Here is a 14,483-nt window from a genome sequence, read left to right on the forward strand (position 1 = left end):
AGCCAGTTGATATATAAAAAAAAAAAGTTTTGCCTGGAATACCCCTTTAAAAAAATACCCCTTTTTCCCATAAAAAAAAACAAAACAAAAAAAACTACTTTTCTCGCAGTGTATTTTATGCTGCAGATCCGCCGCCGAAGGACCCCTGCATGGTGGCTTTACACGTGCCTGCTCGGAGATGCAATACGCTGCTACGAGCAGACACACTGCAATGTGCGAGTCGCAGCACGCATGCGCAGTATACTCTCACCTCGCGGCAGCTCTCAGCCTAGCTCATGAAGCAGAGGGAGAGGGAGAGGCCGGGTTTTTTTTTTTTTTTTTTTTTTTTTTTTTTTTTTGCGAGTACACCGCGCATGCATGGCAACTCACACATCGCAGTGTGTCTGCTCGTAGAGGCGTATTGACGCTCCGAGCAGGCACATGTAAAGCCACCATGCAGCGGTCCTTCAACGGCGGATCTGCAGCGTAAAATCCGCTGTGGGTCCCCTCGTGTGAACGTACCCTTATGCTGGTGAAGGCCCCGCTCTATGCTGTCTTTACATGTGCCTGCTCGTAGCGGAAATACGCCAGTACACTTAGACCTCATTCAGTCCAGTAAAGTGAATGGCCCCATCGTGACTGGATCGCAGGATCATCGCACGTCCTTTTTGCTGTATACTGTTGACCTACGGCCTGAACACGGTGTACACATAGTTACATAGTTAGTATGGTTGAAAAAAGACATACGTCCATCAAGTCCAACCAGGGAATTGAAGTGAAGGGTGTAAGGGGATAAGGGGAAGGGATGTAGTTTTATAATTCTGCATAAGCATTAAAGGAGTAGTCCAGTGGTGAAAAACGTATCCCCTATCCTAAGGATAGGGGATAAGTTTGAGATCGCGGGGGGTCCGACCGCTGGGGCCCCCCGCGATCTCTCTGTACGGGGCCCCGGCTCTCCGCCGAGATATCGGGTGTCGACCCCCGCACGAGGCGGCGGCCAACACGCCCCCTCAATACATCTCAATGGCAGAGCCGGAGATTGCCGAAGGCAGCGCTTCGGCTCTGCCATAGAGTTGTATTGAGGGGGCGTGTCGGCCGCCGCTTCGTGCGGAGGTCGACACGCCCCCTTCCCGCGGGCTGTCGGGGCTCCGTACAGGAGATCGCGGGGGGCCCCAGGGGTCGGACCCCCGCGATCTGCAACTTATCCCCTATTCTTAAGATAGGAGATAAGTTGTAAACCACTGAGTCACCACTGGACTACTCCTTTAATGTTATTTTGTTCCAGGAATGTATCTGACCCTGTTTTAAAGCTGCTAATTGTTCCTGCTGTGACCAGTTCCTGAGGTAGACCGTTCCATAAATTCACAGTTCTTATGGTAAAGAAGGCGTGTCGCCCCTTTAGACTAAACCTTTTCTTCTCCAGACGGAGGGAGTGCCCCCTCGTCCTTTGGGGGGGGGGGGGGGGTTTAACCTGGAACAGTTTTTCTCCACATAAATGTTCTAACCAAAGAAAGATCTTCATTAGCGTTGAAAGTAAAGTCCTCTTACATGGTGGAGCCATCAGGAAGCTTTGGAGGCTCCAGGCCTTTCATCTTAGGATTACTGTGGTAAACAGCCCAGAACATCCTTTGGGACAATAGTTGGTGACGTTGCTGAGGTGAAGCCTCCGTTCCTTTGTCCTCTTGTTTGTTCTCCAGATAAACATTAACTTTTAGCACAGCAGTCAACAGACTGGGGGAAGGGGGGGGGGGGGTCCTCCTTTATGTCAAAGGCTTCTTGTGCCCTCTGACCCCACTTCCACCGGACACAGTCTCCAGTCTTGTTAGCAGGTTCATTAATAATTCATCATTAGAGAAGGATAAGTAAATCCATGTTTAATTAATGAAAATACAGTGGTCCCTCAAGTTACAATATTAATCGGTTCCAGGACGACCATTGTAAGTTGAAACCATTGTATGTTGAGACTAGAGATGAGCGAATTTACAGTAAATTCGATTCGTCACGAACTTCTCGGCTCGGCAGTTGATGACTTATCCTGCATAAATTAGTTCAGCCTTCAGGTGTTCCGGAGGGCTGGAAAAGATGGATACAGTCCTAGGAAAGAGTCTCCTAGGACTGTATCCACCTTTTCCAGCCCTCCGGAGCACCGGAAAGCTGAACTAATTTATGCAGAAAAAGTTATCAACTGCCGAGCCGAGAAGTTCGTGACGAATCGAATTTACTGTAAATTCGCTCGTCTCTAGTTGAGACCATAACTCTATGGAAACCTGGTAATTGGTTCTGAAGCCACCAAAATGTCATCCAAAAATAGGAAAAAAAAGTGAGGATTAAAGAAAAATAAGCAGATAACTAATATAGATAAAGCAAATCCTTACATATAAAAGTAATAAAGATCTGCTGGGAGCTGTAATCACTGTCTATGTCAGTGTTTCCCAACCAGGGTGCCTCCAGCTATTGCAAATAGAAATGAGCGAACTTACAGTAAATTCGATTCGTCACGAACTTCTCGGCTCAGCAGTTGATGACTTTTCGTGCATAAATTAGTTCAGCTTTCAGGTGCTCCGGTGGGCTGGAAAAGGTGGATACAGTCCTAGGAAAGAGTCTCCTAGGACTGTATCCACCTTTTCCAGCCCACCGGAGCATCGGAAAGCTGAACTAATTTATGCAGAAAAAGTCATTAACTGCCGAGCCGAGAAGTTCGTGACGAATCGAATTTACTGTAAGTTCGCTCATCTCTAATTGCAAGACTACAACTCCCAGCATGCCCAGACAGCCGTTGGCTGTCCGGGCATGCTGGGAGTTGTAGCTTTGCAACAGCTGGAGGCACCCTGGTTGAGAAACAATGGTTTATGTAGAGGACAGGTGCTTCTTCAGGGACCTATACAGTACACACAGTGGAGCCGCCCTTACTTGGTGTCCAAAAGGAGCAACTAACTCGGGCACAGGTAAGGAGTAGTACAGAACATGTAGTTCCTCCCTGTACTGTAGGGGGCGCTACCAGACACCAGTCAGTGCATACACTTCAGTAATAGAGGTGATTTACCAGTAAAATGCCAATTCTGATTGGTCAGTTTCTCCAGTTGTGACAGGTTGCCCAGATCCGCACTGTCCGTAGCATTGTATGTTGAGTCTGGTTTCAAGTTACAATGGTCCAGAAAAGACCATTGTATGTTGAAACTATTGTATGTTGAGGCCATTGTAAGTTGAGGGATCACTGTACTGTGATCTGGGGGTCTTGAGGGTCATCTAGTGACAGGACCGTGACTCCAGCTTCATCGGGAACTGCTAACAGGGAACCTCCAATGTAAGGCCCTTTTCACACTATGAAAAGTACCCGTTATAAAATAGCAAGCGATCGCGGGGTTAAACAGCCATTAGAAAATCCCATTATAGTCTATGGGATTTTTTTTAATAGCTGTTTTAACCCGTTATTGCCCGTTATTCATAACGGGGATTATTTTGTGACGGGAGACTATAACGGGCACTATTTCTTCCGTTCTATCGCCCGTCACAAAATAACGCCCGTAATGAATAACGGGCGATAACGGGTTAAAACGGCTATTGGAAAAATCCCATAGACTATAATGGGATTTTCTAACGTATCTTAGGGATTTTCTAATGGCGGTTTAACCCCGCGATCGCCCGCTATTTTATAACCGGTGTTATATAACGGGTACTTTTCATAGTGTGAAAGCCGCCTAAGAGAACAGAAAAGAGGAGACTTTTTGTCTCGAGACACAGCGCCACTTTAGTCCATGGTTATGTTTAGTATTGCAGCTCAACCCCTTTTGCTTGAATGGTACCATACAATACAACAAATAGGATAGAAGCAGCACTTTTTCCAGGAAAAATAGTAAACCTTTCAAGCCCCCTTCCCGCCGCAGTGATTAATTTTTTTGGCAACATAGTTTTTGTCTTCTCCTCTTATATTTTAAAAGCTCTAAGATTTTAAAGGGGTATTTCAGGAAAAACTTTTTTTTATTTATTATTATTATTTTTTATATATATATATATATATATATATATATATATATATATATGAACTGGCTCCAGAAAGTTAAACAGATTTGTAAATGACTTCTATTAAAAAATCTTAATCCTTTCAATAATTATCAGCTGCTGAAGTTGAGTTGTTGTTTCCTGTCTGGCAACAGTGCTCTCTGCTGACATCTCTGCTTGTCTCGGGAACTGCACAGAGTAGAAGAGGTTTGCTATGGGGATTTGCTTCTACTCTGGACAGTTCCCGATACACGTGTCATCAGAGAGCACTTAGACAGAAAAGAACAACTCAACTTCAGCAGCTCATAAGTACTGAAAGGATTAAGATTTTTTTTTTTTTTATAGAAGTAATTTACAAATCTGCTAGTTGAATGAACTAGAAAGAAGTCGCACTCACCAATCAGGTGCAGTATTCAAAGTCTTGTCCTGGATGTTGCCACATATTGCCTCTTGAGAACGCCGTGTGACGGCGAAACATGTAGAGGCGGCAATCTTGTGTTTTAACTAGTGTCACAACTGGGAAGTTTGGGCTTCTGCAGAGCCCTGTATACTGGAAGCCATGCTGCTCCAATAACTATTATCCTCCCATGTGACATTGCATTTTTTAACTATCACTTTCTGGAATTGTTACCTTTTAGATATACACCATTAAAAGTCATGTTTTAGGGGGAAAAATTTGAGGTGTTTTGCACCCCAGGCCACGGCCTTGGGGTTTGGTTAATTGTATTGTCCTGTATTCACCCCGACAAAGTGGAACAATAAAACACGGTCACTCCCGAGGGGTAGCGAGAGCAGCCGCTCTCAGGATGCGGGGGGGGGGCACACCACCAGAGGCAACTAGTTTCGCGTCACGGCTTGACGCTTCTTCCGGCCAATAAGGTGTACGCCTAAGTATTTATACAACTTACCACCACCTAGCGGAGGTAGCCGATTCACAGAAAAGCTGACAGATCTTGCTTGTCGTTCATCCCCGTCGGTCCCATAGCTTTTAGCCTAATAATCCAAAACGCCTCCTGACGTTCATATCCAAAAACGCTTCATCGCTCATGTGATTGAATGTCATGGCGGTGTTAGCGAGGGACTCAAATTTGCCGGACTCGAGAGAGTAGAGAGCGTCCCCCGCTCGGTATAGATAAACAGGCCTTCCTTCTACGTCGGGAGGCGTTTTGGATTATTAGGCTAAAAGCTATGGGACCGACGGGGATGAACGACAAGCAAGATCTGTCAGCTTTTCTGGGAATCGGCTACCTCCGCTAGGTGGTTTGGTTTTAAATATTGTTCATGTAATGTGTTTTTTTTTATTTATTTTTTTATACACTATAGTAATGTGTTACGGTCACCACGCCCCCCTTCCGTTTTAAGTTGTATAAATACTTACCCACCTGAGCAGGTAGGCGTACACCTTATTGGCCGGAAGAAGCGTCAAGCCGTGACGTGAAACTAGTTGCCTCTGGCGGTGTGCCCCCCCGCATCCTGAGAGCGGCTGCTCTCGCTCCCTCTCGTGAGTGACCGTGTTTTATTGTTCCACTCTGGTTGGTGAGTGCGACTTCTTTATACTTCATTCAACTAGCTGATACAAGTTACTAGAGATGAGCGAACTCACAGTAAATTCGATTCGTCACGAACTTCTCGGCTCGGCGGTTGCTGACTTTTCCTGCATAAATTAGTTCAGCTTTCCGGTGCTCCGGTGGGCTGGAAAAGGTGGATACAGTCCTAGGAAAGAGTCTCCTAGGACTGTATCCACCTTTTCCAGCCCACGGGAGCACCTGAAAGCTGAACTCATTTATGAAGGGAAAGCCAGCAACCGCCGAGCCGAGAAGTTCGTGACGAATCGAATTTACTGTAAGTTCGCTCATCTCTACAAGTTACCTTTATCTATCGGTCTGTGCCTCCACGCAGCAGTCGGTGTCTACTCTGAGGTCACAGCAGCATACTCTATCCCGTATATCTAAGTTGGCTGATTGGAGTAAGTAGTGCCGGGTGTTATACCTGTTCTTGCAAACATTTGACTTAAAGGACATCTGCAGCGGTACAAACACTTATCCCCTATCCTCAAGATAGGGGATAAGTGTTTGATCGCGGGGGGGTCCGAACGCTGGGGCCCCTGGCGATCTCCTGTACGGGGCCGCGGCTCTCCCGTGCAGGGGGCGTGCCAGCCGCAGCATGACGTTGCAGCCGGCACGCCTCCTCCATACATCTCTATGGGAGAGGCGGGGAGGCAGCGTTCATGCCTCCCCGCATCCCCCATAGAACTGTATGGGGACGGGGTGGGGACGGGGTGGAGACGGGGCGTCACCGTCGACCTCTAGGTCGACGCTACGTCACCATGGGCGCTAATGCCGGCACCCCGTTAGGGAGATCGAGGGGGGTCCCAGCAGTCGGACCCCCCCGCGATCAAACACTTATCCCCTATCCTGTGGATAGGGGATAAGTGTAATTCCGCTGCAGTTGTCCTTTCATTTACAAATCTGTTTAAAGGGTACCTTTCATCAAAAAAACTTTTGAGATATTATAGATTAATATATGCAGAATAACTTTCCAATAGCATGTTATTAAAAAATATGCTTCTTTCTATTTAATTTTCCACTTTGAAAAAATGACCACTAGGGGTCTCCCTACCAGTCCTCTTTTTATAGATTTCAGACTCATGCTGGAGTCCTTAATCTCAGACTGCAGCCGGGACACAGACAAGCACAGCACTGCTCCCTGGCAGTGAGCAGTGCTGAGTTTGTCTGTGTTCCGGCTGCAGTTTAATATGTAATATATCAAAAGTTTTTTTGATGAAAGGTACCCTTTAACTTTCTGGAGCCAGTTGATATATATAAAAAAAAAATAGTTTTTTCCTGGATAACCCCTTTAATTTCCCTTGGATAGAGAATCTACTCTGCAGTGTAAACAAATGAACTTTATTCTACAGGTCAGCCGGGAGCTCGTGACGTCATAGCCCCGCCTCCCATGACGTCACACACCCGCCCCCTCAATGCAAGTCTATGGGAGGGGGCGTGACGTCAGTCACGCCCCCTCCCATAGACTTGCATTGAGGGGGCGGGTGTGTGACGTCATGGGAGGCGGGGCTATGATGTCACGAGCTGCCGGCTCCAGCATTCGGAACAGTTTGTTCCAAACGCTGAGCAGTGGAGTACCCCTTTAACTTCAGACAAAAGCCAAGAGCACTGTTTTGGGCACCCTTTGACTAATGTCATTCTAGGAGCATGTTCAGCTGGTAGATCAGAAGTTTTCCCAGCATACGCGCTAAGGCATAAGTAAACAAAGGTGCTGTTATGCTGCCATCTGCTGGTAGAATGGTTTTATTGCAGGATATTACAGGATGCCATTGTAACAGTCCATACTCTGAGATCTCACATATACAAAGACACAGAGGTCCGAGTGAGCAGAAGCGTCATGTTTTTATTTTGTTATTTTTTTTCTGAATTTTTGTGCACATTATTTTTGTGCTGTAAAATTGATACCATCTAAAAGTATATTGCAGCAGAACTGGGGAGTTTCTATTCCAGACTCTAAGGCTGAGTTTACACTGCAGAGTTTCCAAGGTAATTCTGCTCTTAAAGGGGTACTCCGATGGAAAACTGGAAAACTTTTTTTTTTTTTTTTAAATCAACTGGTGCCAGAAAGTGAAACAGACTTGTAAATTACTTCTGTTAAAAAATCTTAATCCTTCCAGTACTTATTAGCTGCTGAATACTACAGAGGAAATTCTTTTCTTTTTGGAACACAGTGCTCTCTGCTGACATCACGAGCACAGTGCTCTCTGCTGACATTTCTGTCCATTTTAGGAACTGTCCAGAGCACCATATGTTTGCTATGGGGATTTGCTCCTACTCTGGACAGTTCTTAAAGTGGACAGAGATGTCAGCAGAGAGCACTGTGCTTGTGATGTCAGCAGAGAGGACTGTGGTCATGATGTCAGCAGAGAGCTTTGTGTTTCAAAAAGAAAATGATTTCCTCTGTAGTATTCAGCAGCTAATAAGTACTGGAAGGATTAAGATTTTTTTTATAGAAGTAATTTACAAATCTGTTTAAAGGGGTACTCCGGTGAAAACCTTTTTTCTTTTAAATCAACTGGTGGCAGAAATTTAAACATATTTGTAAATTTCTTCTATTAAAAAATCTTAATCCTTCCTGTACTTATTAGCTGCTGAATACTACAGAGGAAATTCTTTTCTTTTTGGAATGCTCTCTGATGACATCACGAGCACAGTGCTCTCTGCTGATGTTATAATAATAATAACGCTTTATTTATTGTTGTCCTTAGTGGGATTTGAACCCAAGTTCCCAGCACTGCAAGGCAGCAGTGCTAACCACTGAGCCGCCATGCTGCCCTTAGCATACATCTGCTATGCATGGTTGCTAAAATGGACAGAGATGTCAGCAGGGAGCACTGTGCTCGTGATGTCATCAGCGTTCCAAAAAGAAAGGAATTCCCTCTGTAGCATTCAGCAGCTAATAAGTGCTGGAAGGATTAAGAATTTTTAATAGAAGTAATTTACAAATATGTTTAACTTTCTGCCACCAGTTGATTTAAAAGAAAAAAGGTTTTCACCGGAGTACCCCTTTAACACCCACTTTAACAACTGTGCTTGTTCTGCATCATGAAACAAAGCTTTATGGAAACAAAATTATAGGAAAAAATAATTATATAACTAATTACTCTATTAATTTTATGGTTGAAAATAAACACTGCACACCTTGTTAGTTTTAGGACACGTACATGCCGGAGTACCCACTAAATTTTAAAATGAATCTTGTTTTAAAATAGAATAAGACACAAAAAAATTTTTACAGACTACGTAAATAACCCACACGTGGCACAAAAAATTTTCCTTAAAAAAAAAAGCAAACATCCATAGTAATACAGCTTCATGCACATTTTGGGGTGGGTAACGTACCAAGCGTTTTTGTGGCTTCACTATTGTTTATGTGCCTGTTGGTGCTGCGCTGTCTTCCTTCCTGATGTAAACTCCGACCTCAGCGCAGCGACGCTTAAATTAAACCAAAAAGCCTCCAGAGTACGGATAATCATGGTGCGGCATAGTATGTTTTAAATATTTTTTCATTTCTGAGGAGGCTGGATGGGTTGTTGCAGGATAGTTGGGGTAGTGCTGGGCGGTATACCGAAATGAACTGGATACTGTTTTTTTTTTTCTCCCACGGTATGGATTTTTGCCCATACTGCTATACCGGTCAGGTCCCTCCCCCACCCTCCGAGTCAATAAAAAAAATTTTTTACTTACCCGTAATGGGGGTGGTCCGGGCCATCCATCCTTCCTGTAGTGTCCGGTGGCATTCTGGGTGGAGGGTGAACCGATCCGGGCTGTCCTTCTCCGGGGGTCCTTTTCTCCACCCCGGGCAGGCTCCGGCCTAGTACGCTGCATAGACGCCGTGACGTCAGGTGCGTCGCTGCGCACGGACGTCACTGCGCAGTGGCGTCTATGCAGCGTTACTAGGCCGGAGCCTGCCCGGAGTGGAGAAGAGGACCCCCGGAGAAGGACAGCCCGGATCGGTTCACCCTCCACCCGGAATGCCGCCGGACACTACAGGAAGGATGGATGGCCCGGACCACCCTCCCCGGACGGTCCCTGCAGCAACTGGGAAAGTGAGTCAGGGTTCTGGGATGGACCGGGGTCTGTATAATATACTATACCTACAGTAGGCCCTCCAGCTGTTGCCAAACTACAACTCCCAGCATGCCTGGACAGCCAACGGCTTTCCGGGCATGCTGGGAGTAGTAGTTTTGCAACAGCTGGAGGCACCCCTAGTTGGGAAACACTGACCTATACTATACACTACTATATAGTCCAACATGCTGGGAGTTGTAGTTTTGCAACAGCTGGAGGCACCCCTAGTTGGGAAACACTGACCTATACTATATACTACTATATAGTTCAACATGCTGGGAGTTGTAGTTTTGCAACAGCTGGAGGCTGTAGGGTTGTTTGTTACATCTATTTAAAAGGGAACTCCACTGCCCCAGTGTTCAGATCATTTAGTTCCGCTACGCCACCTCAATGCAAGTCTCAATGTAAAAAAAAAAAAAAAAAAATACTGTGAAATACCGTGATACTTTAGAAAAATACTGTGATACTCCTTTTTGGTCATATCGCCCAGCACTAAGTTGGGGTGCAGCTATTTAGGGCCAGGCCGGCCAGTCAGGGTGTCACCTGATGCGGTACGCCCTCCCTGTCACTCTCTAGCAATGCTACTGGCAATAAAGGGTTAATAAAGAACTTCGGCCATTAACATAAGGGGAAACTTTTCTGCTTTAAAAAACCGCTTTTGTAAGGCTGGGTTCCCACGACGATTTTCAAATACGGTAACCGTATACGATTTTCCGCAAAAAAACGTATCCGATCGTATCCGAAACCGTATGCATAGAGAATGCATTGTAAACCGTATTCCAAATGTTGTGTACGGTTGCATCCGTTTTGCCTCGGATACGGTTTTGCCGATTTTTCAACCGTAGGCAAAAACGCTGTCGACCACGTTTTTGCCTCCAGTAGGAAAACCGTATGCGAACCGTATGCGGTTCTTTTAACATTGTTGTCTATGAGAACCATACACAGAATTTCAGAATACGGTTGCGCACGGTTTTTCTAATCCGTTTTTGGAGTTGACACATGCGCAGATTGGAATTTCAATAGAACAATAGTAACTTTATTAAATTGCTGGAAAACTAATTCCAACAAAATAGCAAAACCGTTGGCAAAAACTGATGCAAACGGATAGAACCGTACGGGGAAAAACCGTATACGTTTTAATTTGGAGTCATACGGTTGTATAAGGTTGCATACGGTTTTTGCCATACGTTTTTTTAGCGGAAAACCGTATACGGTAACCGTATTTGAAAAACGTGGTGTGAACCCAGCCTAAGCGGGGTTTCCCGGGTTTTGCTTACGTGCGACTTTATTTATCAAGGTCGTGCGACTATTTCATACATAGGTCGCATGTAAGCAAAAGTAAGTGAAAATAAAATTGTCATATAAAAGCCAAACGCTTGAAAAGAATGATAAATCTCCTTAGTGTGATGCTGTTGCTCTCTGTTATCAGCTCATTCGCAGACCATGTTTGTCTTTACACAGGGCTGTCTCCAGTAGCCTGGCCCAGGAGAGTCCCGGTTATCTCTTTTGCCTACCAGAGCAGGGGTTCCTCAAATCTTCAGTGCATGGCAGCTTGCATCTCCCGCTGACTCCTGCCAAACTGGACCCCTCCGAATTCCTTGAGGAGGCTGCCAGATACCCAACAGCGAGCTCCGGTGATATCCAAGTGCCTGATAGCAAACCCAGCGCCCGGGATGATGCCGAACACCCTGCATCAGTGGAGAGCAGCCGCCATGTCAGCGACGCTTCAACAATCACAGGTAGGGTCGCCACCTTTCTTGGGGGGAAAAAATACCGGCCATGCTAATTTGCATAATTAATTATATATGCGTGACATCACAGGATACACATATGTGGAGGAAATGTTTTCCTATTCTGACCCCTATAACTTTTTTACTTCTCCTTATACGGCCTGTATGAGGGTCATTATTTGCACCCCGATCTGTAGTTCTGAACAGTACCAGATTTGTTTTGATGGGACTTTTTAAACTCCTTTTTTTTAAATGAAATTAGGGAGTTACAGTTACCGTAATTACTAACCACAACTCCCAGCATGCCCTGGTACAGTCTATGGCTCAGCAGCTGCCCCAAACGAAAACTACAACTCCCAGCATGTTGGACTATATAGTAGTATATAGTATAGGTCAATGTTTCCCAACCAAGGGTGCCTCCAGCTGTTGCAAAACTACAACTCCCAGCATGTTGGATTATATAGTAGTATTTAGTATAGGTTAATGTTTCCCAACCAGGGGTGCCTCCAGCTGTTGCAAAACTACAACTCCCAGCATGTTGGATTATATAGTAGTATTTAGTATAGGTCAATGTTTCCCAACCAGGGGTGCCTCCAGCTGTTGCAAAACTACAACTCCCAGCATGTTGGACTGTGGTCAGACAGAAAGGAAATTCCGGTGGAGCATACAGCAGCTGATAAGTACTGGAAGGATTAAGATTTTGAAATAGAAGTCATTTACAAATCTGTTTAACTTTCTAGCACCAGTTGATTTAAAGGGGTACTCCGGTGGAAAACTTTTTTTTTTTTTTATCAACTGGTGCCAGAAATTTAAACAGATGTGTAAATTGCTTATATTAAAAAAATCTTTATCCTTCCAGTACTTATTACCTGCTGTATACTACAGAGGAAATTCTTTTCTTTTTGACTTTCTTTTTTGTCTTATCCACAGTGCTCTCTGCTGAGACCTGATGCCCATGTCAGGAACTGTCCAGAGCAGGGGAAAATCCCCATAGCAAACCTATGCTGTTCTGGACAGTTCCTGACACGGACAGAGATGTCAGCAGAGAGCACTGTGGACAAGACAAAAGAGAAATTAAGAAAGAAAAGAATTTCCTCTGTAGCATACAGCTGCTAATATGTACTGAAAGGATTAAGATTTTTAAATGGAAGTCATTTACAAATCTGTTTAACTTTCCAGCACCAGTTCATTTAAAAAAAAAAAGTTTTCCACCGGAGTACCCCTTTAAAATAAATAGTTTTCCACTGGAGTACCCCTTTAAGCATCCCTTGATGATACCCTGATCACAGGATATCTCAAGGACCCACCCCTGTTAATTGTGATGGCACCTGGCAGTGTGCCTGGCAAGTGCTCAATTCTCCTTCAGCACCACCACAGGCAAAATAAAGCTTTACACCATTATTAAAATTAATAAATAGTCAGATGTGCTGGATCCTCCTATAAAAGGTATTTGAATATAGGTTTTCTAAACCAGACAATCCCTTTAGTGACCCTAAATTATATGATTTACCAAGATTTTGATATATTATAGATTAATGTATGCAGAATAACTTTCATATAGCATGTTATTAAAAAATATGCTTCTTTCTATTTAATTTTCCATTTTGATAAAATGACCACTAGGGGTCTCCCTACCAGTCCTGGCCGCAAGCCATTTTTTTTTTTTTTTTTTTTTTTTTTTTTTTTTATAGATTTCAGACTCATGTTGGAGTCCTAAATCTCAGACTGCAGTCGGGACACAGACAAGCTCAGCACTGCTCCCTGCCTGTCAATCAGACAGGCAGGAGCCAGCACTGTGGGGCATACTCCTGACTCTGCCTTACTGCATGCCCTCATTCATTTTACTATCTAAACTCTGATCTTTCTTCTCTCTGCACATGCAGTTGTAAACAGAGAGGAGAAGATTCAGAGCTGCTGTGTTCACAGCCTCTATGCTGGGCCACGCCCCCTTCCTCCCTCACACTAGGACGGCTGAATGAGCAGCCAAGAAGACAATAAATCAGGTAGAAAGAGGGGGTTTTGAATGAAAAGAAACACAGGGATAGTGTCAGTGAGAGTCAGGGACAGAAGGGAGGGGGGGGGTATTAGGGAGAGTTTAGATCATGATAGGTAGTCTTTAAAGCACAACTCATTTTAGATGGAAAATGATTGCAGTGCAGCACCGTGCACAATAATCATTTTTCTAAATGACTTTCTTCTTCAGTTCAGCTTGTATATAGGGCTACAAACCGTCCCTTGTCAGCGCTCCTGGATGCTCAAAACTATGCATTAGGAGACAAAGCGTCCTGCTCTGTCTCCATAGCAGTCTTAGCCAGTGAAAGAATTGGAGCTGTAGAAAAGTAATGAGTGGCATATGTCATATTGAAATTCACGATATTTTGTGAATATATGGACGAATATTCATCCTACATTCACGAAATTCATATATTCGCGGTTATTTTCGCATGCGGATAACTATCTCATATCTATCTATCTCATATCTATCTATCTATCTATCTCATATCTATCTATCTATCTATCTCCTATCTATCTATCTCCTATCTATCTATATCATATCTATCTATATCATATCTATCTTATATCTATCTATCTATCTCATATCTCTCTTATATCTATCTATCTCATATCTATCTATCTATCTCATATCTATCTATCTATCTCATATCTATCTATCTATCTCATATCTATCTATCTATCTCATATCTATCTATCTATCTCATATCTATCTATCTCATATCTATCTATCTCATATCTATCTATCTCATATCTATCTCATATCTATCTATCTCATATCTATCTATCTCATATCTATCTATCTCATATCTATCTATCTCATATCTATCTATCTCATATCTATCTATCTCATATCTATCTATCTCATATCTATCTATCTCATATCTATCTATCTCATATCATATCTATCTATCTATCTATCTCATATCTATCTATCTCATATCTCTCTTATATCTATCTATCTCATATCTATCTATCTATCTCATATCTATCTATCTATCTCATATCTATCTATCTCATATCTATCTATCTCATATCTATCTATCTCATATCTATCTATCTCATATCTATCTATCTCATATCTATCTATCTCATATCTATCTATCTCATATCATATCTATCTATC

General features: G+C 43.7%; 1 protein-coding gene and 1 long non-coding RNA gene across 6 annotated transcripts in view; one reads left to right on the forward strand and one right to left on the reverse strand.

The window, feature by feature from the left end:
• The window catches only part of LOC130297076 (uncharacterized), an 85,303-nt gene that overhangs the window by 52,157 nt on the left and 18,663 nt on the right, over positions 1 to 14,483 (reverse strand). The window lies entirely within an intron of this gene.
• LOC130297073 (trafficking kinesin-binding protein 1-like) overlaps positions 1 to 14,483 on the forward strand; it is a 107,401-nt gene that overhangs the window by 11,491 nt on the left and 81,427 nt on the right. For all 4 annotated transcript variants that reach the window (XR_008849382.1, XM_056549305.1, XM_056549309.1 and 1 more), the window contains exon 2: positions 11,076 to 11,353. Coding sequence is in view for 3 of the 4 variants with exons in the window: in XM_056549305.1 (XP_056405280.1) it covers positions 11,076 to 11,353 (278 nt within the window). In the remaining variant the exon portion in view is untranslated. The remainder of the gene's footprint in view (positions 1 to 11,075; positions 11,354 to 14,483) is intronic.

Source organism: Hyla sarda, chromosome 12 (genome assembly GCF_029499605.1).
Source record: "Hyla sarda isolate aHylSar1 chromosome 12, aHylSar1.hap1, whole genome shotgun sequence".
Taxonomy (NCBI): domain Eukaryota; kingdom Metazoa; phylum Chordata; class Amphibia; order Anura; family Hylidae; genus Hyla; species Hyla sarda.